Here is a 26389-nt window from a genome sequence, read left to right on the forward strand (position 1 = left end):
AGTGGCGGCTGGCGTATAGGCACTGTATAAGCTTAATGTCAATAGTCATCCCCCAGTTTATGAAAAAGATACAAAGATCTTTTTGTATGGACCTGTGCGCTTCACAGTTCCAGCGGTGTGGTGTTTGGGTGTTGTGCGCATGCGCACATAGGAAGCTTCATGCAAGGCTACATGGTAGAGAGAGCACTGTCGCTCCCGCAATGCCGACCTAGGCGTGCTGGCGAAGGGTAACTTTTTTTACTCCGCGTGTGTATAGAACGTTCCTTGTTCGTTTCCTTTTCTAGTTTAATCGGTGGAAGAAATATGAAAGTTGTTTCAGTAGTGATCGATCAGAAGATGGCGGAAAGCAAGGGCTCTTTGATTGCCAAATCTGTACAAAAACAGCTCGAAGGGCAAATGAGAAAGTAATTAGTATAAACTAATTGTTTTTGTTTCTGTGTGCATAGAAATTTAAATTAAGCACCACTGGAATATAGTGATTTTAACATTTTAAGTTATCGTTTTAACATTTTATTATTTATTCGGCTAAACAGACTATTTAAGCACATTGTGTACCTTATTCTTGAATGTGATAAAAAATGTAGAATTAGATTATCCTGCTTCCAGTTATTGTATTTGATTAATTTTTTATCGGTTCTTTTATTTTACAGAAAACTTTACCATGGTCTAAAAAAGGCGCAGAAAAAAATTTTCTGGAGCAGCATTCCCACTAATTTTAGGTACGAGCCGCCACTGCTGGACTCTAAGAATACACCTTTGCAACTTTCAGCTCAATAAATTACACAACCTCAACAAGGGTTCGAGCCATGCGATATCATCTGTGATTCAAGGTTAACTGTAAAGTTATCTGGTTTTGCAACAAACCGGCGATTTTATACATAATTTTTTAAGGATCTGTCTGGTTTTAAATCGTATGATATTTGCGGTGCATGTACAAGATGGTAAACTGTAAATGCAAAAGTGTAAAAACTGAAAATTTTGAATCTAAGTGGTTTTGTAATTACATAACATATATATTAGTTTATATATATTATCATTATTAAAATATATCTTAGATATAAATAAGATATCATTATAATTTTAAATAGTGGTAAAATTCTTTTATATATATACTTTAACAGAGAATAATTTGCCAAATCTGAAAAAATTAATAAAACTAAAAAATTAACGAAATACAAAAGTGTAACTAAATAACTTTTTTCCGGGAATACGAGCATCAACTGCCGTGGTCATTAGCTTTTCCCCGAAAAACAAAGAACATAAAAAATTCTTTCCCTTCCTGTTAAAATAATTAGCGACGTAGTCCGAAGAAACTAGTCTTCTCAAACAGATTATACAAAAACTAGATTTGTCATAGGACATTAATTCCTTAAACACGATATCTAGAGGGTATATAGAGCTCTGCCAGTATGAAATATATTTCATCTATAAAGAAATTTAAAATTTATCAAAACTGCCTTAAACTCCTTCAATTATTAAAAAGTCATCCTTTCATGAAATTAATCAGAACTTATAAAACTTATTACACGCACATCTACTGCCTAGATTTACCTTTAGGCCATCCTTATTTGCTTCTTTTCTCCATCCTGCTGCTGGCCTCCACTTCTGATTCCATAGTGTTTCAGGCTGTCTGAGCCTTCTGAAATGGAATCTTCCAATCCATCTTGCTTATATATCGGAGGATACTTTACTGCCGGCATTAGATGATACTGAGCCAGTGAGCAAGATGGTGCGGTAAGCATTGTATTGGGCGGCTAAAAAGCTCGTCCTTTCTTTTAGGGGCCACCGAGCTTTCCGGGGCTCCATTGATGTTTGTCCATCACTCTTTCTTCATCATCACGTCGTCTTCTTTCCTGATTCCATGAATGGGGATTTTCTCTATTTCAACGTTTACCGTCGGTGCATTATGTTTAAACGACTTGTGCTGTTTAGTTTACTTTCCTTACATTTTGACCGGTCGAGAGCTCATTCTCAGGTCTAGAACAACTTCTGTTTGGAGACATCCGCTTTTTTGATGTGTTGGTTTTGGAATAATTTCTGTAAAGGACAATGTTTCAATTTGTCATTGATGATACGTTTCAACATGTTTGCTAGATCTGGTGCCAGTTCAGAGATTGTGACTTTTAGTTTAAAGTAATCTGCCGGAGCTGCAACAACTTGAGCATAAGACGCAACATTCGGTGACTTTTCTAGCTTCGATATAGTTGACGTTTTAAACAGTCTTTATCTCTTGGATAGCGAATTCCTTCTTGTAAATTGTACAGTTCCGCGATCTCGCAGAGTGATGCCCATGGCAGTTGACACAAACCGGTGGATCCTTGCACGGGTCATCTGGATATAATGGGTCACCACAAGGATAGATCCTAGTGCATCACGCCGCTGTATGTTCGAATTTCTGATATCCAAAACACCACAATAGTGATAAGTGGGCAAACATCTTTTTCCTCATACTTCTCCGTTGCATCGTGTGTTCAGTCGACGACATGCAACAATTTCTTGTCCGTAAGAGTTCCTCTACAATTTCGTCTTCTGTGGTGTTCAACAAATCCCTTTACACAACTACTCCCTTGAAGGTATTTAGCATACCATGCGGTAACACCTAAAAGTTTATACGTCCTATCTTCTTGGCCTTGAGTAGCGGCGATGATTGTAGGTCATTAACGGTTTCAACGAACAGTTCCACAGCAAAATTCTTTGCCTCTTTAACAAGTCCTCCTGCAGCTTCTGTGATCGAGATTTTAGGATCTTCTTCTTTCCTCTTTATCACCAAATACTATATCGCCAAACTCAACGCACCAAAGGCTCTGGCTCTCCTAGATGGGCATTTTTATGTGGATTCTCTGCCACAGAAATCGTAAAAGTTTCCATGAATAAAGTGACGCCATTCAATATGTCGCATGGTGCAGGCGAAGAGGCGGTTGGATATGCCCAGGATCATTGATCCTGCCTGAGTTTGATCTGATCCGCTATACCGACATCCCAGCGCTCGCACATAGTAGTAAGGGCTCTTACTACTACGAAATATAGACTATTTATCCTATTTTTAAAAAAAGGGCAATTGAATAATAAATTGCATAGCTAACATTTTTAAATATTTTAATTTTGTCTATATTGTAAAAAATATATCTGGGTAATATTTATTTGTCTTTTATATAATCGTAATTTTAATTACAATTATAAAATAATCTGTATTATTTTAATGTGTTTTTAAATTTGTTTTTTGCAGATGAAAGATGTATAACTGATGATGTATAACAAGACATCTTATAAACATATTTCTTCAATTAATAATAGAATTATCAATTTCTTTGATAATATTCATAACGGTATATATATATATATATATATATATATAAATAAAGGTAATCCCAATTTTTTAACCGACTAGGTTCGCCCGAGAACTGGTAATGTTGTTAACTTATGTTTGTTCCTACAAATCCAATCAATTACAATTAAATTTTATCAAACCAAGTTCATAAAATATTTTATTAAATGTGTTGGGGACGTACATAATAAATTAATAATTACATGTGTTTTCCGTCATTTTTTTAATATATACTTTATTAAATCTAATACATTAGTATGAAATGTTAAAATACCATCGAAACAACTGAAACATTTATTTTAACTTAACGTAATATGAAATAAAAATTAAGATTAACTTTTTATACAAACTGATAACGGAATACTGATGACCTTTTATGTTTTATTTTCAGACAGTTTTGTCTTTTGGAGAGGACCCGACCCATCTGATAGGATTTAGAAGACCTAATCAGGCGTACAGGTGGGAGATAGAAGACCCAATCAGCCGTACAGATGGGAGATAGAAGACCTAATCAGCCGTACAGATCCTGTAAATGACATACGGAAAGTGAATTACTGGACTTTACCCACCGAACTTGAGCCACCGGACGTGACCCACCGGACTTGACCCTGGAATGGAGTGTGGACTGGAGTGCGGACTGCGTAGTGGACTGGACCCACCGGACGTGACCCACCGAACTTGACATACCGAATTGACTCAGCTAACTTTAGGACACGACGAACTTCAGATCAGGCGTACAGAGGATCCGATCCAGCAGACATCTTTAAGGTTAATATTATTGTTAAAATATGATTGTAATCTAAGGTTAATATTACTGTTGTTGTTATTGTTATTATTCTCCATTCCAGCATACTACTATACAGCTATTACAGATTACCATTTTTAATTCGCAAATATAGTATCATTAATACCTGAAAAACGAATAAAGTGATATGGGAAAATTAATCACACATTAGTTAAATCGTATTATAATTTATTTTGTATTACAAAATTAAATTTGAAAAAAGGTAGTATTTAATTTTTGATGGTATTTTAACATTAAAAAAAAAAAATATATATATATATATATAGAAATCTCACTGTATAAGTGTTTAAGAAAATTAATTTATTATGTATAAACCCTCAACACAATTAATAAAATAAAAATATACGTGGACAAACAAAAATACTTTCGGCCTACAGATATAAGAAAAAAAAGCTTGTCAAATTAAAAAAAGTTATTTTTTTTTATATCATGATAAATATTGTCTTTACATTTTTAGTTTTACTGAAAATTTTTCTACAAATACTATTCATAGAATATGGTTTACATTTTATTTTTACTCTATCTTAAAAACAGAAACTTTATTTTGCTTAGTTATTCCTTTTAGTAACTATGGGGACTGAGAAATACCATCTACCTAAATAAATATTCAGAAAATGAAATTTTAGGAAAATAAAATTTTGAAAAGCCCACAAAAAAGAGAGATCATGTGTTTGGATTAATCTAATCATTTCCTATTAGTAAGGCTGAAAAAAAATTAGTGTTATAAAGAAAACTCAAAAAAATAAAATAGAAATTAGAAATGATTGTCTAGAATATGTATTATAGAAGGTGCAGACATGATTTCATTACCAAAACATTTTTTTCATTTTTCTAAAATCATTAATCAGATAAAAAAGTACACAGCCACAAAACAAAATTTTCAGATATTACATATAAGTATATTTATTTCAGTATCCTACAAAGATATTATAAAATATACTGAAAAGGCAGTAGCCAGATTTGAACCAGAAACATCAGGGTAATGAGAATCTTTTATTTCAAAATGTGTATGTTGCAATGTGTTAAACTAGGGATCAATAAGCAACCCCCCCCCCCCAACCACTTGGAACAAAGAGATGAGGATGAGGTCTAAATATTTAAAAAATCAGTTATGTTTATGAAATTAAATTGTTTCTAATAATAGTTGCTGACTGTCTTTAAAGAAATCAGTATTTTTTTTTTTTTACATATGAAAAATGAATCTTTCAAATATAACCAAACAGATCTTATTTTTATTTTGGTCAATGAAATGATTAATTTCTACCCTTCACTAAAATAAAGACCTGTAATAAAAAAATGTTATCCCCCATTTGATTTTACTTTCCCCATCGAGTTGTTTTTATGTAATCATTTCTATTTCTTAATTTTTTTCAAAAATAAATAGTACTTGTGGTAACAATCTGCAGTGATAGCAGCAACTCCTGGATTATTGTTGTAGAGAGGAATTGTAAATTTAGGTGTACTTGGAATCATACCAAGAACTTTTACCACTGTCGGATAAAACTGAATAGGGCAAGCCTGTCCTGAAATATTGAAAAGAAAAATTTTACAATAAAAGCAGCATAGACAGTTTTTTGCTAGAATCTTTTTTTCTCAAGAATAAGATACTTCCCATGTCTGGCTTAGTAGGGGGAAAATTAATAGTAAAATGGTGTTTCCAACTGTCTTTTTTATTAAGATATTGGTAAATGGCCTACATAATTTTTTTGGAGTTATTAATCAATTAGTTTGATGCTATTATTTCTTTTGTTAGGTTCTTTGCTGATTTTAAAACTGTAACTTAACTATGTTGCTTTTTTAGAAAATTTAGCAAATTACATCTTCAATTATCTGTTTTATACATTTTAGTCTGACTTCCTCTATGGCCTTTATCTTCTACATTTCCCCTGTATTGCTAAATTAACTTCTCTTCTCCGATTCACTCTTCATAAATCCACCAAAATAAAGTGAATATTCAGCTCTTACCAGTCTGTTCACCAGTGGGAATGGTTGTAAGATGGGCATCATTATTCTCAAAGTAAGCAAGTCTAATTATTATCTCATTTTGTAACATTTTTTCTGTGAAACAATGCCTGGTACATACTACCTCAACTCAGTGTGAGAAATAAAATAAATAAAAATCTCATGAAATAGTTAGAATCCATTTGTAGTTAAAATTCAATAGTGAATCAGAAGAAAGAATTGTCATCACTCATAAAAAATTGATGGATTCAAATTATCACAACAAAACATGTACCAAAGTTCAAATACGCTATGGTTTGCTACGTTGAATGATTGCAGAAAAGATGATATACTTGGGATAAAGCAGGTTCTCGTTCCATTTATGACAGGTGTACAAAAAAATACCAGGATTACCAGCTTTGTAGCCTGGAGGTGAAGGACACCATTGCCATTTTTGTCGAAAATGGGTTTCAATGATTCATATACTATTTTTGATTCATATAGTATTTTGTATACCACTCTTTCCAGAGGTATATAACACTATTTCCAGTTGAGAATAATAAATGAGATTGCTACTTTTAAAATGACTAAAAGTACAAATTTTACTGAGGTAAACACCAAGTGCAGATATCATTGTATACCTCTTAGAACAATTAGTCTAATTACATCAAGTGCAGATGGTGTTTTATACCTCTAATTTGTATCTATAATTTTGATGTGGCTAGTGTGAGATGAGTCACAAGGTGGCATATGATAGAAGAATGAATTTTATAGCATACAATATTGTTGTATTTCAAAATATTTTACAATCATATTAAATAAAGTAATTAATTTTAAGTCAACTATAATGGTATTCATTTCATATTAGTGCCTATCTAAACTTTCTAACATTCACAATTGTAATAATTTTATAGAAGTTTTTTTAAATAAATGTTTCACCATTATTATTATTTATTAATTATTATTATTATTACTAATAATAATATTTATTCTCTTGAATGAGATATGTTTTGTTAAAATAATAGTTTTTAATTAGTGTTTAAAATATTTTAAAAAAGATAAAACAGTTGAAACATCATGGGCTGAAAAAGTTATGCCCTGGTTAATAATAAATGAAGTAACATCAAATCAGGACGAAAGTGAGTAACATTTATCTACTCTTAGGTTTAGTCTTTCATTAACATAAATGTTTCAATAGCTGTTCAAAGAAACTCTTAAATGTGCTAATATTTCCTAATGCTCGTATTTTTTCACTAGAATATTTTAAGTAGTTTTGAAGTCAGAGTTCCACTGGACTGCTCAACATGATGTTTTACGTGCTAATTGCAACTGTACTTTGGCTTACACTCAAAGATTAGGTCTCCTGTTCCAGCTTTGACCTGTTACAAGGCCAAGGTAATATGGCTAATTACAAGGCCAGTAATATGCAGCTTATAATGAAATTGATTGTTGAATAAATTTAATTGAAAAATCAGCTTTTAAACAAAATATTAAATATATGCTCAGAATCATTGGTAAGTAAATAAAGAAACCAGAGGAAATTTTTTTATAGAAATTACATTATAACATTCACATTATCCATACTGTGTGTCACAGCTGGTTATAATAACAATAATATATACTCCTGCTTTAATTCCTGCTTTTTTTGGGTAATTTTATCCTGGCATTTGGGAAGAATCTTACTGTAAATGCTGTTCAATCTTATTAATTATTCTTGTTTTTTGAAAGCTTTCAATATTTTGTATTTTGAAATTGTTAATTTTAATTAACAAACATGTTAAAATACTTAATTTTTCGGCTAGCTGCACAAATATTAAGGTTTCGGTTTATTGAAACTATAATTGTGCAAAAACAGGTAAAAACGTTGCTGTAGAAAATTAATGTAAATGAACCATATCCTTTATTTTCAAATGAACAAGCCCATGAGGAAACCTCAGCTTATCCCAGTTTCTCTCAAAATTTTAAGTTACAGTGTCACATTTGCTAGAAAAGACTTGTATTTAATTGACTGAAAATACTTCAGGGAAGGAAACACATTAACCTATTTGAAAGATATAAGTAAAACAGTGACTGAACACCAAGGTCAAAAATGACAGACAAATATTGAACAGAGACTTGTAATATTAGCAAACAGAAGTACTTATCTGGTGAAAGCAATCAAATAAAAAGGGCAAAGTGGCTGCAAAAGAAATTATGCCTCCATATGTGTATTACCATATGTGTATATGGAAGTGAAACTTGGACAATCGGAGTATCTGAGAAGAAAAGATTAGAAGCTTTTGAAATGTGGTGCTATAGGAGAATGTTAAAAATCAGATGGGTGGATAAAGTGACAAATGAAGAGGTGTTGCGGCAAATAATGAAGAAAGAAGCATTTGGAAAAATATTGTTAAAAGAAGAGACAGACTTATAGGCAACATACTAAGGCATCCTGGAATAGTCACTTTAATATTGGAAGGACAGATAGAAGGGAAAAATTGTGTAGGCAGGCCACGTTTGGAATATGTAAAACAAATTGTTAGGGATGTAGGATGTAGAGGGTATACTGAAACCACGTTTGGAATATGTAAAACAAATTGTTAGGGATGTAGGATGTAGAGGGTATACTGAAATGAAACGACTAGCACTAGATAGGGAATCTTGGAGAGCTGCATCAAAAAAGTGGTTTTACATAACCTGCATACCTGCGGTCTACATATACCTGCGATACCTATGATTCGTATCTAGCAAAATTAACGGGTGAATTAACTTCAGATGGTAAAATATTTAAAGTAATTATGAATTGCACCTTAAGGAATCATAGAAGTGGTATGACCAAACAGTAAAGATACTCAAGATGCAAAGAACAGTAAATGTGTTGACAGCTGATTTACAAAATTGTTTACCAACACCTCTGTTAACAAACATCTAAAAGTTTCTACTGCAGGAAGTTGCGGACATTAATTTCACAATTTATGACATGATGAGAATTAAATAGCTTCTTGGATTCAAAAATTCAATTCAAAAACTGAAGAAATAGTATTATGGTCAGACAATTGCTATGGCTAGAACAAAAATTTGGTTATGTGTTTTCCTATATTGTTTATCTATATCCACAGATAAAGTGTATTAGTCATAAATTCTCATTAAAAGGTCATATGCACATGGAAGCAGAAAATTTTCATGCGCTGATGAAACAAGAAGAAATAATGAATTTTTACAGCAGCTGGTTTGCCAATGTTCAAAAAAGTATCTTTGCAAAATGGAATTACATGATTTCAATAATTTTAAATCCTGTACAGTGAGTAATATATCTGTTTATTTACACAAGTTTTTAATAAGCTGCCAATTCTGCTGTCACAGTTTGTTCATATTAAAGTTCAGCAAGAAAATATTGATGAATTATTTTATAAATATGAAGATGTTGACAAAGAATTTATTTTGATTAATTTATAAAAAAATTTGAGAAAAACCATGTCAAGTTTCCAGATGTACTTGATGTCATTAGAGTCGATCCAGATCCAATATCACAATTAAAATACAAAGACCTGTTAATTCTACTTAAATATTTACAATCACAGTGTCATCTGTTTTATAAAAATATATGTAACTACAGTGAAGTAAATGATTTCCCTGAAGAACAAAGTGATGAAGACTACAGGAAGAAATTATTTTTAATGAAAGATTTAAACTATTAGTTTTATAAAATTGTATTTGAATATGTTGCAGATTTTCTGCTATTTTATAATTAATTTTCATGTTTTGTGAATTTTTATTGTACAATAAATATTATTACTACTGAAGAAATGATATTATTTAGTTCTTTGTAAATTTTTGTTGTATCAGTCTTGTCTTTTAAAATTGCCTTTTTCTTTTCATTGTAACAGGAGGTGTGTTGCATTTATTATCTTTTATGAACGATATTTTTAATAAAATATTTTTTTTTTTCTAAATAAAATGTAATTTTCTTCAAATTTACTGCCTTTCTTTCACAAATCTCTGAACATGATGATAGAATTCATAAAAAACATTTTTAAGGATGTAGAGGTATGACACATTCCCATTTCTTTTTTTTTAATTCAAAACAAAAATTTATAAATAAGCAATGACGACACAATGCCGCATAACATACGCAGTCCACGAGAATGTGGTGCACAGTCATGTGGCAGTTGCATCGTGTGCACAGGGGTGGGTCTCCTCCTGACATTAGATATTCGTGTGTGATCCTCGTAACCGTAACCGGCAGAGGACCACTTCCTCATGACGAGAGTTCCTGCAAGAGGAGCCCCACGGCAACACTGAGTCTTTATCCGTCGAAGTTTACTATCGACGACAGCCGTCCAGCCGCTTTGCCAGCTTGCTTGCAGTGATTGTTTTATATGATTAATATAGTAGAATCCGCCCTCTCATTACCAAGAATCCCAACGTGGCTAGGGATCCAGCAAAAACCTACCCCCTTGTTTCGTTTTTCTAACTCAGTGATTTTATCATAAATGCCAACGACGACAGGATGTCCGGAATAAAGGTTTACCAACGCCAGGAGAGCACTGTACGAGTCACTGCAAATAAGAATGTTCCTATATTTAGGGCCAACGATACTTAGAGCTCTATCCACAGTGAGTAGTTCCACGGTGAACACACTCGTAACACCGGGTAGGCCAAACATATAAGTCTGTTCATTGAAAACAAAAGCACAACCAACGTTACCGTCATGCTTCGACCCATCAGTGTATACCACCACGTCTGGGTTCGACTTGGTGAGGAGAAAATGGAACACCTGCTGGTAAACAATAGGTGGCATTGATTGTTTATCATACGTTGTAAGATCAAACGTAAAATTTACATGGTTTATTCTCCACGGGGGATTCAAGCACGGACATGATGGAAAGAACGAGGGAGTGCCAACACTCATACGCCGTAGACGTCGTGTACAACGTGGACGGTCCTCATACTTCCTCAAATTAGGATTCTTAAGAACTGGGTCAAAAGGTGGGTGATTTGGCTGGCCGCTGAGACTGGCAAAATAAGATAACAAAAGCTGGGCTCGTCTGTCCCAAAGTGATGGCTCACCACTGTCTACAAGTAAACTTGCGATAGGGCTTGATCTAAATGCACCCATGACAACCCGAAGAAAAGAATGATGCACACCGTCCAGCATCTTAAGTACGGTTTGACGAGCTGAGGAATAGGTGACAACCATAATCCAAACGGGAACGAACAAAGGAGTAGTAAAAACGTAACATACACGACCGATCGGCCCCCCAGTTGGTGTTACTTAGAACCCGCATCATATCCAAAAGTTTGGAACACTTTGTCCTCAAATCCCTCATATGTGTGACCCAAGTAAGGCGGCCATCAAAAAGCAAACCCAGAAACCTGACGTAAGTAGAGACAGCAATAAGCTCCCTGTTCAGAAAAACCCGCGGATTAGAAGGGTTCTGTAGCCGAGAAAAGACTACACATTTCGTCTTGTCGGGTGAAAATGTGAAACCAGTAGTCCCTGACCAAGCCTCAAGGCGAAATATAGTGTTCTGCATCAGTCGCTCCGCAGTGGGTGTAGAGCGGCTCGCAACGTAAATAACAAAATCATCAACGAAAAGACAAGAGACAGAAGCCTGTACACAAGTGGTAATGCTGTTTATGGCCACAGAAAACAAGGTGGCACTTAATACACTACCCCATTTTCTGAGACGACACTGTCTGAAAGTGAATCGTCTACACGAACACGAAACGTCCGGTGATTCAAGAATCCCCGGAAAAAAGCAAGCATATTGCCAGTGATTTTAGGATTGCCTAAAATTTAATTTTTTTAAATTTTAAAAATGGAGGTGGTGTTCTTTACCTCCAGGCTAAACAGATATATTTCCCCTAGTGCAAAGTTCAACTTCACTTTAAATAATGAGTCATGAATTAGTAAATAGAGCAATTAAATTTTATGTTATTAAAATTCTGATTGTTTTTAATCTACAATAATTTTGAACTCACCATGAATAAGAGAAAATTACAGTTTCAAAATGAAAACTAAACAGTACATTGTTAAAAAACACATGTTATGTTTAACACTTTTAGCCATCTGTACTTAAAACACGATACAGTTAATGCTATCCAATTTGATACTGTGTATGTTTCTCTTCCCCAAAGAAAACATTACCACAAATGAAAATTATTGTTTCTAAATAGAAATGTTAGCAGATAATTAACCTGTTGCTACAAAATTATTCAACAAAAAATGTTGCAAGAAGTTATATAAAAATGTCAAAAAATTTTCACTTTTAAATTAATAGAGAAAGTACCAAAGATCATATGACAAACCAACACAATGATGAACTCAAGAATCCAGAATTATAAAATTAAAACTGTAATGACTGCACTAAGTACTTCATCAGGTATACTGGACACGTAGACCGTAACTGTTCACTCATCCTCTGAAGTAATACCTTACAGTGGTTCTGGAGGCTAAACAGAAAAAAGAAAGACATCTTCTCACAAGACAAATCTGTATTGTATTGAGGTTTTTATCATAGCTATCAGTTATAAAGTTGGGTATGTTAACTAATATAGTATTATGCAGAATACCTGTATATTTATAGTGTGCGTGCTGTAAAAACGTTTCCAGTTTCGACTAATTTTCTTCCATTTTTTTTTTTAAGTGTATATGTTTCTATTTTGAATACAGAATTACCCAGAATTTTTGCAAGATTGTTGTTTCATATTTGAAAAAAAAGTAAAATGAGGTTTGAAGTGTAAGTTTGTTTATAAGTGTGATGATTATATAAAAAGTAGTATTATTTATCATATTATGTACACAAGTGGTCCCACCGATCTCATACTGTCCACCTGTACATGATTGCAAGTCGTAATCCTTTTTCTGAATTCACCAGTGGTGAAGGTTGTGTAAATATTAGTATTTATATACTAAAAACATTTTAATGAAATAAAAATGCCAAAAAGAGTATTTTTTTAAAAGTAGTTCCTGAATTAAAGACTAGTAATTGTTGACCTACAATTACTTTTTTTATCTGAGTAGAGCTGAAATTAAACTTATATCGTTCTCAGAATATCACCACATGTCCAAAAAAAAAAAATTGTACATGTATGGCACATCTAGTGCTAAACATTGGCAAATGGATATAGCATTATGTTTGGACTCAACTTCATAAACACAAACAAAATGGTATTTGTGTCAAGTATCACACTATACTAAGTTTAAAGTACGGCTACTTTGTTTTATAAAACAGACTGTTACACAAAACAACAGCATGGCTAATCTTTCTTTCGAATATTTTCTGAGAAACAAGTAAATTAAAATTTTCTAATTGTAAATTCTAAGTTGTCAACATTTAATCCCAATTTAAAAAATAAATCTTTTCCAATAAATATTATTACTTACGATAGCGTACTATAATTTTCATTTACTAATGCTTCTTGTAACATTATTAAAAATATGGATATTAAAAAGAGATTATCCTCGGAGTAATGCTTTCTTAACAAATAACTGATACTGTTAATTTATTAGATCTGTTCTTCGTTTGAATCTAGTTATTTAACTCTTTTTACGATATACGTTTCTCTTTTAAACGTCATTAATAAGTTAAGCAAAAATACAAAAGTTGCTTCTCTTATCGCTAGATAGCAATACTTTAACAATAATAGCAAGCAGTAATCAGCTGACTTTACCCAGAATCCCTGCGATTGAGTATGAAAAGCGAGCAGCTGTTGTAATTAATTCGTCTGTTGTTTGTTGTGAACTAACGTAGTGTATTTGGTTTATGTTGATTTATATTTTTTGTCAACTTTATGAAATTCCTAATTGAGAGAGTACTATGACTTGTAAGTATTTTTTACTAATTTAAAATGTGCTATATTTCTTTGCACTTATTTTCTAAAATAAACTATGACATAACTCCTTTGCCAAAATAAGCTCCGTAAATAACGCTAGCAACAACGTCAAAGTGACAAAAGGAGAAAATTGTATACAATAATCAGTTTTTATCAAACCAAATTGTCTCCTTGTTGAAGAACTATAAATGTATTCTTTAAAAAAACTATTCAACATTAACTAACAAAATTAACACCTCAAATTTCGTTATAACCCTTAAATTTACACTTTTGTATTTGATTGAATCGGGTTAAATTATCTCGTAAATTATTGTAATGAAAAGAATTATAAAAATACAGTTAAGAATTTTATCATTGTAAATAAATTTAATAAATACCAAATTGCTAGTATTGTTTTTGTGTTTTAAAATAGTTTTAAAGCAATCGTGAAACATTTTAGCCTTCTTTGGCTAATATGATAGCTGCTAATCCATTTTTAAAAACCTGACTTGTAATATTGTAAATTTGTTATTGCTGTGAACAAGTAATAAATCATATTTTCTGTCTGTAGCATCATAGGGTAAGATTAAAATTTTACATATTGTAAGTAAAAATACCCCTAATGTCAGTGAATGCAGAATTCAGTTTCTCATTTCATTTTATTACTGTATTTTGTAATTTTAAATATTTTTATAAATAATAAAAAGCAGTTGTACATAATGCAGATAATTCAGAAACATATGATAAAAGCATTCTTTACAACATGATCTTGGGACCGATTTTAACACCCTTCTCTTTTTAATGCTAAAATAATGTACACCCTTGTATTGTAATCTGTGGCAAAACATGCCTACATATTCATAGATGTATACACTTCTATGACCATTTCATTTTGAACATTAACTTAAGAGATAGCTAGCTGATCTCATGATGTGATAATTTAATAGTATTTTTTTTTTTTAGCTTTTCTAGGACTGCAGGGCTTAAACTTTTTTTTAATGTAAGTCTGGTATTAAAATAACAGCTTTACTATAAGCAGCAGTTACTGAATTTATTATTTAAGTAATCAAAACATACCTATAAATTAGTTGACGGGCAAGCGTAAGTTTTGTTTGGTTAGATTATGTTGATTCAGTACATATTGATGAATTCAGTATGTTGATGAATTTTTTTTTTTAACCTTATCTAATTAATGTTAAATGTACAAATTATATACAACCTATTTATAACAAAAGTGACATTTACAGTGAATACTTAACTCATTCATTCATTATTGAAAACAGCTTAAGCTGTGCAGTCTCGTAGTGGAAAAGGTCCTTTGATGTTTTCCACTATAGGACTGCTTGGCTTAAACTTTTTTTCTATAGAAGTCAAGTATTAAAATAACAAAACTAGTTTATTTCATTATTGGAAAAAGTTTAAGCTGTGCAGTCCCATAGTGGAAAAGGTCATTTTCCAATTAATACAATAGGATCAAACTTGAATAAAATAGTACTGTTATTGTGAAGAAAGGTATTTTGTCTATTATGTGTATTTTATCCCAATACCTACCTATCTATATAACAAAAAGTTATATCAGTGAGTTCTTGTGATAGATATAAAAAACATAAGCTTATCTTATTTTAAAAATTCCTGTTATTTTGTTAAACAGTTTCCTTGGGAATATGTAGAGTAATATCAATGGCTTTTTCATGCCTAAAAAGTTCTGAAAGTCCTTTTTGTAAAGGCTATCTGCATTGTTTATGATATATGCTTCAAACTCATATGTGATGTCAAAACTATTTGCCTTGGAGTTTTATTTTAATTCACAGCAGGACTATGTCAGGAAAGTACAAAGGGTGTGGTATAATTACCTTGTTTGTGTTAAAAAAAATGCACAATTTTGATTTGTGAGTGGGTCTGTTAGTTAATGCAACAGTTAAGTTTTGGTTTTTCCTGAGTTTTGAGCTTTTAACATGTTTCACACATCTCAAATCATGGTAGTGAAAGCCAGAATTCACAGTGGCTTAAAGAACAATTTTTTGGTGAACAGTGCCCTTTGTATTGAAAATAATAATAAGCACTCTTTTTGTGTTGCACTGCAGTTGCATTGGATTACTCTTTTATGCATGTTGATCCTAGAGATGAAACTTGTGTCATGGTTAGCTATTTTTAAAAGTCGCAGCACACATCCACATAAATTTGAATAGTAATAAGTGCCAAGAGATAAAACTTAGCAAAAAAAAATATATACATGTTCAAGTTTTCAGTTTGAGGTTTGTTTTCAAACCCTGTAACTGATTTTATATATATATATATATATATATAATCAGTAAATGTATATTCAGCTATAGTTCAGATATTTTTTCTACACTTTGAAAGCAATTTGCTGGTGGTTGGATGCCCAAAGTGATGCATCTGTAACTGACATCTACCAGTATTGAAACACATGCCATTCAAAAACCTGTTAACTCTTTCCAGCATGCGGTTAAAATAATAGACCGCTATTTTTCAGCAGTAACTTGCATGGTGATTCAAAATATAGATCACTTCTTTTTTGTAAATATCATTTTGGCATGTTGATTTAGATTATGAACTACTTTGTACTGATTATATTATATGATATTTTTGAACCAATGTACATGCCTGGCACACCTGTTTGCTTTGTTTGCTCGATGTAAACAACCTGATAGAATGTGTGTATACCAGTCGTGTTGTATTACAATATTGCTACATATGTTGGTATTGTTTAGTAAGATTTATTTAGTCTGTTACAGTTGAAATTATATTAATATTAAAGTTCAATTATTTATCTTTTTTCTGGTGTCCATCAAATACTTGAAATGTGCTTGAACTTTTTCTTCTGACTATGTGAGTGTCCAAATTTTGTACCACCGTGCTAGTTTGTGTGTGCCGTGAAAGTTTGGTTAGGTATATTACAATGAGTAAACATGTAGATAGGTATAAAAACTAACTACAAAGAACAAAATCTATGAAGATTTGAACAATGATATACCTTCAAATACAAATTCCATAAGTGACATTGAAGATAATTTTGACCCAGAAGCATTTGAATTATCAATGACTTCAGACAAAGACATTTATGAATTAAATAATATTTTACTGATATCTGATCCAAGTGTAAGTTGTGAACAGTCTTCCACTAATGAACAGCAAACACACCTCTATTATCTTGACAACACAATTTGGCCATCTCTCATAGGCCATCTCTTAATGAATATCAGCAGCCTATCACAAGTTTGTGACCGGCAGCCTACTACTAGATTCGCCAATCCTCAGCCTGCAATTAATTACAGTGACCCACAGCCTATTGCTTGTTTGGCCAAATGTAAGAATTCAATACAACCAAACATTGACATCCAGGTTTCTTTTCATAAAGTATACATGTTAACTGGGGAAATAATAAATATCAGATCATGTGCTTCTTTCAATAATTTTACTGGACCAGATCCAAGCATTGTTGCCATAAAGAAATGCCAACAATAAACCAAACAATAATACACCAAACAATAGAATTATTTTACTTATTTATTACTGACAAAGTGAGTGAAAACATAGTGTATCAAACTAACTTATATGCATTTCAACAATCTCTGCATAAAAGAAATCCAGGTCATTTCAAACACACTTCAAAAGCTGAAATTAAAACTTTTACAGGTATGAATATTCTTATGGATATCAAACCTCTTCTGAGTTATAGAGATTATTGGTTATCAGATTTAGACGTGCATGATTCTTATATAAGTCAGCTCATGCCTGTTAATTGATTTGATTGGTTACTTGGCAATATTCATCTTAATGACAGCCAAATTCCATCAAGATCAGATAGTTCATACAATAAACTATATAAATAGAGGCCATTCCAGTTATAGTATCTGCTAATTTCAAGAAACCCTTCAATATTTCAATAATTTCAGCTATCAGTGATAAGATACTGATTCAGTATCTTAGATCTGAATTCACTGATTCAGATCAGTGATAAGATTATAGTTTACTGAAATAATGAAACATGGCTATAAGGTCTGGGTCTTAGCAGTCAAATCTGGATACTTCTGGACGAGTGAAATCTACACTGAGTGAAACACTTAACCTAGGACCATCAGTAATTTTAAGACTTTTAAATGAATTTGAAAATAAGTATCATACATTATATTTTCATTACTTTTTTTAACAGCCATGACTTACAAGTTCAGTTGAAACAGAGGTTTCGTCGCATGTGGCACAGTCAATCCAAATATGAAAATTCTGCCAAAATTTAAAGATTATAAGCTGATGTCCAGGTGAATATGAATGGTAAAGCACTGGTGCTGGATTAGCAGCCGTTAAATGGAAAGACAAACGAACTGTTCATCTGATTACAAATTTTCATGATCTTCAAGTAACAATATTTGTTATAAGGAAAGACGAGGATGGTTTAGAGACAAAAGTTCCTTGTCCTCCTGCTATACCAGTCTACAATCTACATATGAATTGAGTGGACAAGTTTGGCTGTGTACAGTTTGAGAAGTTGCATTTTGCCTAGAAAATAATAAGACATGTTTCTTAGATTTCCACAACAGGAAGTAACAAATATGCAATAAGTACATGAACCAGCATGGTGGTTCAAAATTTGGACCACCTTATTTTTTTTTTGTGTTTATGACTATTCTAATATTTTTTATATTTTAATTTTTAAGTCACGTTAATGTAATGTTGAAATTTCAAATAGATTTATGGTGAAATAAATATTCTGTGCAGCAAGGTACTTTTGTTCATTCTCAACATTGTGTTGGAAGGAATTAAAGAATGTTTGAAAGTATATGTAAATGCAAATATCACACAAATAAAAAATGATTAATTGAAAATGAATTGTGAGAACTCTTCTCAAGGAAAGATTATGCTGTTACTCTTTTAGAAATATTGTTTTGCTAGTGTATTAGATTATTTGACATAAGGTTTATTATTTAACTATTTGAAACAGATAATATAAAAAGAAGGCAGACAACAGGAAAGTTGTTTTGGTGTCTAAACAGTTAACTAAGCTTAATCCATAAGTAATTTTTTTATTATATTTCCCTGAAATTTAGAAGGTGAAATATTTTCATATTAATTACTCTCAAATTATACTAACATATTACTAAGACACTGGAATTCTTTAAATTCATGGGGTTGGCATATCACAAAAAAGTAACAAGCTTTTCTAATTTTAGATGCTTGAAAGAGTATCTTGTCAGAACTTCTGAGAAATAAGATCAATCCAGATGTCAGGATTAAGGACAAAAGTGTATTTACATTGAATTTACTGTATTTTTTTTAATATTATTATTACTTTAACAAAATATTATATATTTAGTTTTTGTCTGGTGATTGTTGTTCTGTACTGAAAAGTTTTTTTAACATAATTATTACTGAATTTATAAACAGGTAAAAAAGCTATATCAAATGTAAATTAGAAAATTATTTATTTATTTATTTTTTTGTTACTGCCAAATATCTAAAGTTTAAAAAAGAAATTTGCTGAAATTGATACAACATTTTTCTAGATGACCCACCTTGAAGGGATCAGATGAACTAGTGACATTTTAATAAATAAATGTGTGTGTACAAGTATATTTATTTTCATGTTTTATTTTTTAATAAATGTTAATTTTCTTTGCGTTTATTCATTTAAGGTCTCCTAAACAATTCTTATTTAATTTTTTTCAGATCAATAATGGATCCAGTTAAAACATTGCCTACGGAAGTATTTGAACAGGTACTGTCATATCTTAAATTGAGTGATTTGTTGTCATGCTGTTTGGTGAGTCAGAAGTGGAACATTGCTGCTAATAATGAATCTTTATGGAAAGATCTATGTTTAGAAAATAATTGGTCAGATTGTGGCAGATTAAAGGAATTTTTAAAACATTTTTCTTTTATTTCACAGAGTGAAATAGATGCATTTAATAATATGGGAGAATGGAAAAAACATTTTGTGCTTAAAAATCAGCTCCAGAAAAATTGGCGTCTAGGTAAAGTAACAGATTTTATTGTTCGTCCATTTGGTAATGATTTAAGTTGTAATATTACCTATGTATCTTCTGATGGCCATAATCTTTTGGCTTTTGGATTTGATAATGGTACCTTTAAATTGTTTGACTTAAGGAAAGGTGGTAAATTATTATTAATTAAAAACTGTGTTCTTACTAGTGCAGTGGATTACATACAAATAATTAATGAATATTTGATATTAATTCAGGAAAATTTACTTCAGATTTATAAGATTGAATCTGATGATTATCTTGACCTTTATCGTGTTAAAATCGTAAATGCATCATCAGTTATTAACGTTGATATACCCACTTTAATGCAAATGGATTCTGATGCTAGAAGCTTTTTAGTTAAGGAGAGCAAAGAGAATTTGGATGATGAAATTGTTTTCCATTTTAATGAATCATATTTAATTTTTGGAACATTTTATTCTCCGACTATACATGTTTACAACATTAAGTGTGATCTGGAAGAACCAGATGTTATTTTTGATATAGATCTGACAAACAGTTTTATATTTAATTTGCATAGTAAAAATGATGTTTTGTACATTTTAGTAGCAGAATATGGTAATTTACCAGTGCAGCGTGGTCCGTTTCATGTAAAAAAATGGTCAGTGCAAGCTTATTCTGTAAAGAGTAAAAGTATACTATTTTTTGAAACTTTAGAAAATAACTCATTTACTTCTTCATCAAGGATATGTACGATGGAAACTAATGAAAGCTATTTGGTTCTAAGATTTGAATTTCATTATTTTTATCTTTTTGATAAAAATAATGGAAAGCTGTTATTAAATGATCATGGTATAATATTTCTAAATGCAAATGGAAATGCAAAATTAATTGGTGTCACTTTAGATGATTTGTTTCAAATAATTAATCCGATTACAGATGAAACACTTTTTTGTTTGACGCTAGAAGGATCACCTATAGCCATGTTTTCAAGTGTTTTGATAACAATAAGTACAGAATTTAATAGAGAAGGAGTAGGCTCAACTCATGTTGAATTTTGGGATATACATAAGGCTATTCAAAAAACTGATACTATTAAGTTCCCAAAAATCCTGACAGTTGCTCTTTTATATAAAGATGATACTAAGTTAATTTTTTATGCCAAAAAGGATTGTTGTTTTGTACGAAGTTTCTTAGTATAACATTATTTATTTTGTATGTATTATACTTATGTAGTGTACAGGAATCCTTTGCTTAGCTATGCTGATTTGTTTGAAAAGTAAGTTTAGAAAATTTTATTTTACGTGCATGTTAAACTATCTCTATGGGGTAGATCATCCCTTTCTCACTACTTACCCTTATGTTTGGTCCCTTTTTTCTGACTATCAGTTATGTGATTTTAGGTCTGATCCTCCTGCCCATCTTCCTCACTAAGGATGTGTGATCTTGGTCAAAGAGCTAGTTGCATTTTGTTTTAGCTGATGGAAGGTTGCCTGTTAACCAATTCAGGGACTCTGTTGCATTTGTCCATTGGCAACATAATGATTGAAATGCCTGTATAGTAAAGTCAGGCCTCCGTAACCCCCTGAAAAGAAAACAAAAAAATGGTTAAGTTCAACTTCTTTTTAAAGATTTTTTCTTACACAATTACAATTTTAATAATAAATTCTGATTGAATTTATTCGAAATAGAATCAGATTTAGTCTGAATCTTTGCTTTGATATAGCTACTGACAGCTGCTATAATTGTCATTTTATAATGTTAAGCATCACCTCTATTGAGACTGGATCATTTATGCAATGTTTGAATAATTAAATCCAAATTGCGCACGCATGCACACACACACACACATACATATATATAATTACGTATTCGTTAATTTTTTTGTTTAGGCTGCCGGATAATCTGTAGCTTCTGTCTTAGTTCAAAATGCTTGAAATGCATTAACCGCAGCCGATCCATCCAGAGTCATGATATTTTTACTTTTCTAGACTAATTCTGTTATTTTCTATCGTAAAACTAACACTCATATAATTTTTAATATTATACGATTAACTTGAGTAACACTACAAAAGTTTTTTTTATTTTTTTCTTGAATAGTCTAAACCAAATAAAAGCTTGATGATTTTAATTTTTTTTTACTTGCAACAAGCAATTTTTAACTTTTTCACAGATACGTAGTTGTCAATTTCAACACAATTATCCTATCTGGCAGTTTAATTATATCAGGATCAGTCAAACAATTGGCGTGTCCTCATTTAGAATTCTTAACTACCTTTATTTTACAGGAATAATGTTGATATCTATTTGAATAAATTTCAGTTGATACTGTTAAATATGTATCACAACTATTATGGTTTAGTGTTGTGGAGCTTGAAATTTTTCCATAAATTTGCATAAGTGTTTGAATGAACATACAAAAATACAACTACCTTGGACCCTTAGGTTGCCAGATCACTTATTGTTAAAGTTAGTGATTGAATGACTAATTGTGAGATTTTTTTTAATTGATCCATCCTTTTTTACCTAGCTTGAGTAATTTTTTTTAATATAGAAACAGTCAGCTGGTAGATGTAATAATAATTTGGTTGTTCCGTTGGTACAAAAGTTAACATATGCTGGCTTTTGAATCACTGTTTTGATTTGAATCAACCAAGACAGTGATTCGGTAAAGGTCTGATGTTTTGTAAGTTTGTTGTATCATATGTCATTCTGATAAAAATGATATAATTTTGCTTGTTTGTGGTCATAAAAAAAACATTGTCCAAGTATTTCTAAGCAGCCATAAGCTAGGGATTCCTGTATTAAAAAGGTATGTACATTTTTAAATGTTATATTTACTAGTTACCTTTTTCATTGAAAATATTTTATAAGCATTTGTATATGATTTAATGTAATAAGTAGTTAGTGGTTTTTTTTATTTTTTATAAACTTGTTTTTTGTTTTTCAGAATGTAATAATTTTTTTAAAGAAATATTCAGGTTTATCAATAAACATTTACTTAATATACAACCGATCATTTTTACTTATTCTTATTTTATTATAGTAGTAACAATTAAGTTTTTTTATTGCACCATTTACTTAATATACAACCGATCATTTTTACTTATTCTTATTTTATTATAGTAGTAACAATTAAGTTTTTTTATTGCAAAAGTGTTAATTATGTTGTGATAGTTTTGTTGTTTTATAAACATTAGTATTTAAAAAGTAAATAGTGATAAAATGTCAAATGATTTACAGTTATAATTGTACAAATGGTATTTGTCAGTAAGTGTCCAACCTAAATATATGATTATTATTACAATTTATAATCGCATATTGACTATATTTTAATAAAAAGAAATTAGTTTTTTAAAAAAATTCAATTTATACAATATAATGTGCCTTATATTTCAGTTTCTTGTATGTATAAAAATTTGCTTAGCATAAAACATATTTATAAGACGACTTATTAATGTCTGATTTTTTAATGTGATTTTGTATTATGAATCAAATATAACTGTAGTTATATGAAGCACAAATTTTTAAGAAAATAATTTTATTCACTGTCATATTTTTACGTCATATATTCGTATTTATATTATTTTTACGTAACCAATTTTTTATATTGTTAAATGTATTATTTACTGTTATGTAATAATATATTATTAATGTAAATTATAAATTATATTTCTAGGTAAAATACAGTACTGTAAATACTGTAACTAAAATGAAAACTATTATAAACAATAAATGCCACAAAAAACACCTAGTTAAATGAGAAGAATGGATTTGCCTGAGTTTTCTAAAAAAAAAATAGTTAATAGTAAATATGTAAAATATAGCATTTTATTGATAAAAACTCTGTAAGGCTTGGTTATTACTTAAGTGATTATTTATTCATGAATAATTAAACATTAAATGTTCTTATAAAATAATTTTCCTTAATCAGTTTTAATTTTAATCAGTTTTATATAATTTATAAAGTTATTTCTTTATGGAAATCAAAATTGTATAGATTGAATTTTAAAAAGTAGTTAAGAGACACTGATTCTTGCAATTTTTTGTCTGATTGTATGTTATATAATAATTTTATATATTATGTGTTGTAGGAGAAAGAACTTATTCGTGCATCCTATCATTTTATCTCAATTAACCTGCCATTTTTCTTTATATTCATTATTAATAAAAGGTTAATTACACAATTTAATTGTTTTCAAATATATTAAAAATAGATTAGATTCATTAAATTAATGTTTGTATAATATAATTTTTTTATTATTTATAAAATTATATTATTTACTTATTACTAAGTAGTTTATTATTTTTAAATACCTTTGTTTGGACTGTATATCTTGTTTACTGTAAAATATGTTCATATTTTAATTTGATTTGTAAGTTGTATCATTAAGAGTTTGTCTTTATTTTAATGTACTTAAGATATGTTTAATGCCATTTTTTCTTAATGTATTGTATGCATAATTTATTTGTTTTTGTTTTAAAAGGTTTTTAACTCCCTTCTGCAATTTAAACAATTTTCTTTTATAAATGAATTTTTTAAATGTTATGAGGAGATAAAAATTTATTCACTTAACATGCTCTCTAGTTAAATAGGATTTGTAATATTAGTGTTTATTTACATTTATTTTATATTGTATTAACAATTATATTTTGTTTATTTGTTAATTTAGGACTGACTGACACATTCATTATAAAATTTCATGTTATCTTCTTACTAATAGTATAATTTAATCAATATTAATTAGGATAGATAAGACAGTTGCCAGTATTTTTATTAAGTTAATCAATCAGTATGAAATTCATTAGTGATTTTTTTTTTTTTTTTTTTAAATAGTTTTCAATTATGTAATTACCTATAAATATTTTGTCACTAGAATGGAATTTCCTGTATTGCAACATGATATAAGAAATTGATACAAAGACTAATAAAAAATATTTTCTGTATTACTAACATGTCTTTATTCTATTATATATTATAAAATTCATGTTTTAATTCTAAATTCTCATTAAACATTTATACTTTTATACATCCACAAAAAAATTTGTGGAAAAGTAGTTCTTTTTTTGCTCTGCATTCATATTTCCCGTCATTTTATTAATTTTCACATTCTTTTAAATTTCTCTGTACTTGAGATTAATTTTCTTATTAAAGATTATTTTTTTATGCCTGTCACTACAGTTAGTGTTAGTTAGCCGTACAATTTGTTTTGGAGGACATTACAAAAAAAAAACTACATTCTTTAAGAATTTCAAAAAAGAGGAAGTATTAAATTCAATTTTTTAAGTATTGCTCTTTACCATATGATTCAATTTTATGATTTTCAATTTATTTTGTAGAAGTTCCTCAGGTGGTAGTATAATTTTTTTTCATAGCTGAAGCATAAGATTTTTTAAGTTAAAAATTAAATTCACATTTTGTCGTATTAGTTTATTCTTAAATTGTTATATTGTAAAAACATATCTCCTGTTATTCTGATTAGTATATTTTGGTATGAAAATTAGTTAGAAAACTTAGTTATCAGTTTGATTCTAGTTATTCCCTTCTGGCTGTTCCTAATTTTTTGAGCCAAAAGTTACCTTAAAGCCCTCAGTTATTTCATATGTATCGCTTTTATCATCTAAGCCTCTGTTAGATAGCTACTAATGCCAATATTCCAGTGGTTATTTCCATAAGTGATTTTAGTTTCTTCTTAAAATAATCATTAGTATTTTTATACTTTTACTTTTCTGCTTTACTTTATGAAAAAAAAAGGGAAACATTTTTAAGTTTTCTGTTTTTAGGTCAACAAACAAAACTGATGATTTTGATTACAGTAGTAGTTAGACTGATTTCTGCTATTGTCCATTCCTTTATGTTATCTGTTCACGGTCTAATTTTTAAATATTCTATGCACTTTACTTTCTTAAAATATTCTTTATCCTTCCTTTCAGTTCTAACATAGCCCTCCATTATTAAAATGTGTAAGAAGGTGCCTCGAAGCATAAATGTTTTAATTTAAAGCTCACTAACCTTCTGTCATTATTAATTTCTTTAGATTATTCTGCCATAAGTCTCTATTTTCTAGTTGTAGTAGATATACATTCAATCCACTTTATTTTTAGTGTATGAATGTAACATATAATCTATAAAATTTTTATGTCTTAGTTTTTTTATCACCATCATAACTTTTCGGAGATTTGGTTATTTTTGGCCGTTAAGGGTTTAAATTACTGCATGTTTTTTTTTTTTTTTTTTAAATTTTATTAAGGAATCATAAATAGGATAATAATTGAAACAAAAAATTAATAGTAAAATGAATGCATTGTTGCAAGTGAATAAACAGAGAATTTTAGCTTTAAAATAGTATTAATATATGAACAAGTTTGTTTAAAAAAAGGTTTTCTCAATAAAATTTATAATCTTATACAAACTAAGCTAGTCTTTCAGTTTTAATTTCATTTTTCCCCAGCTACTTTGATATTTCTTTTTGTTAGCAGTTTTTTTTTTTTTTTTTTTTTTTTATACCACCAGTAGAAATAACTTTTATAGTTTTCAGTGTTCATTTAAGAAAAGAATTT

The 26389-nt window shown here is 30.1% G+C and overlaps 1 protein-coding gene across 1 annotated transcript; it reads left to right on the forward strand.

Annotated features, from left to right (window-relative positions):
- Nucleotides 1–13741: 13741 nt before the first annotated feature.
- LOC142318742 (uncharacterized) lies at nucleotides 13742–22989 on the forward strand. The gene is made up of 2 exons (XM_075355150.1): nucleotides 13742–13880; nucleotides 19554–22989. Exon 2 carries the CDS (start codon nucleotides 19561–19563, stop codon nucleotides 21028–21030), a length of 1470 nt encoding a protein of 489 aa, XP_075211265.1. The 5' UTR covers nucleotides 13742–13880; nucleotides 19554–19560; the 3' UTR covers nucleotides 21031–22989.
- Nucleotides 22990–26389: the final 3400 nt, after the last annotated feature.

This window comes from Lycorma delicatula, chromosome 2 (genome assembly GCF_047948215.1).
Source record: "Lycorma delicatula isolate Av1 chromosome 2, ASM4794821v1, whole genome shotgun sequence".
In the NCBI taxonomy this organism is placed as follows: Eukaryota; Metazoa; Arthropoda; class Insecta; order Hemiptera; family Fulgoridae; genus Lycorma; species Lycorma delicatula.

Excerpts from the sequence above, each read along its gene's own strand:
- LOC142318742 (XM_075355150.1), top strand. The coding sequence starts at position 19,561 with ATGGATCCAGTTAAAACATTGCCTACGGAAGTATTTGAACAGGTACTG.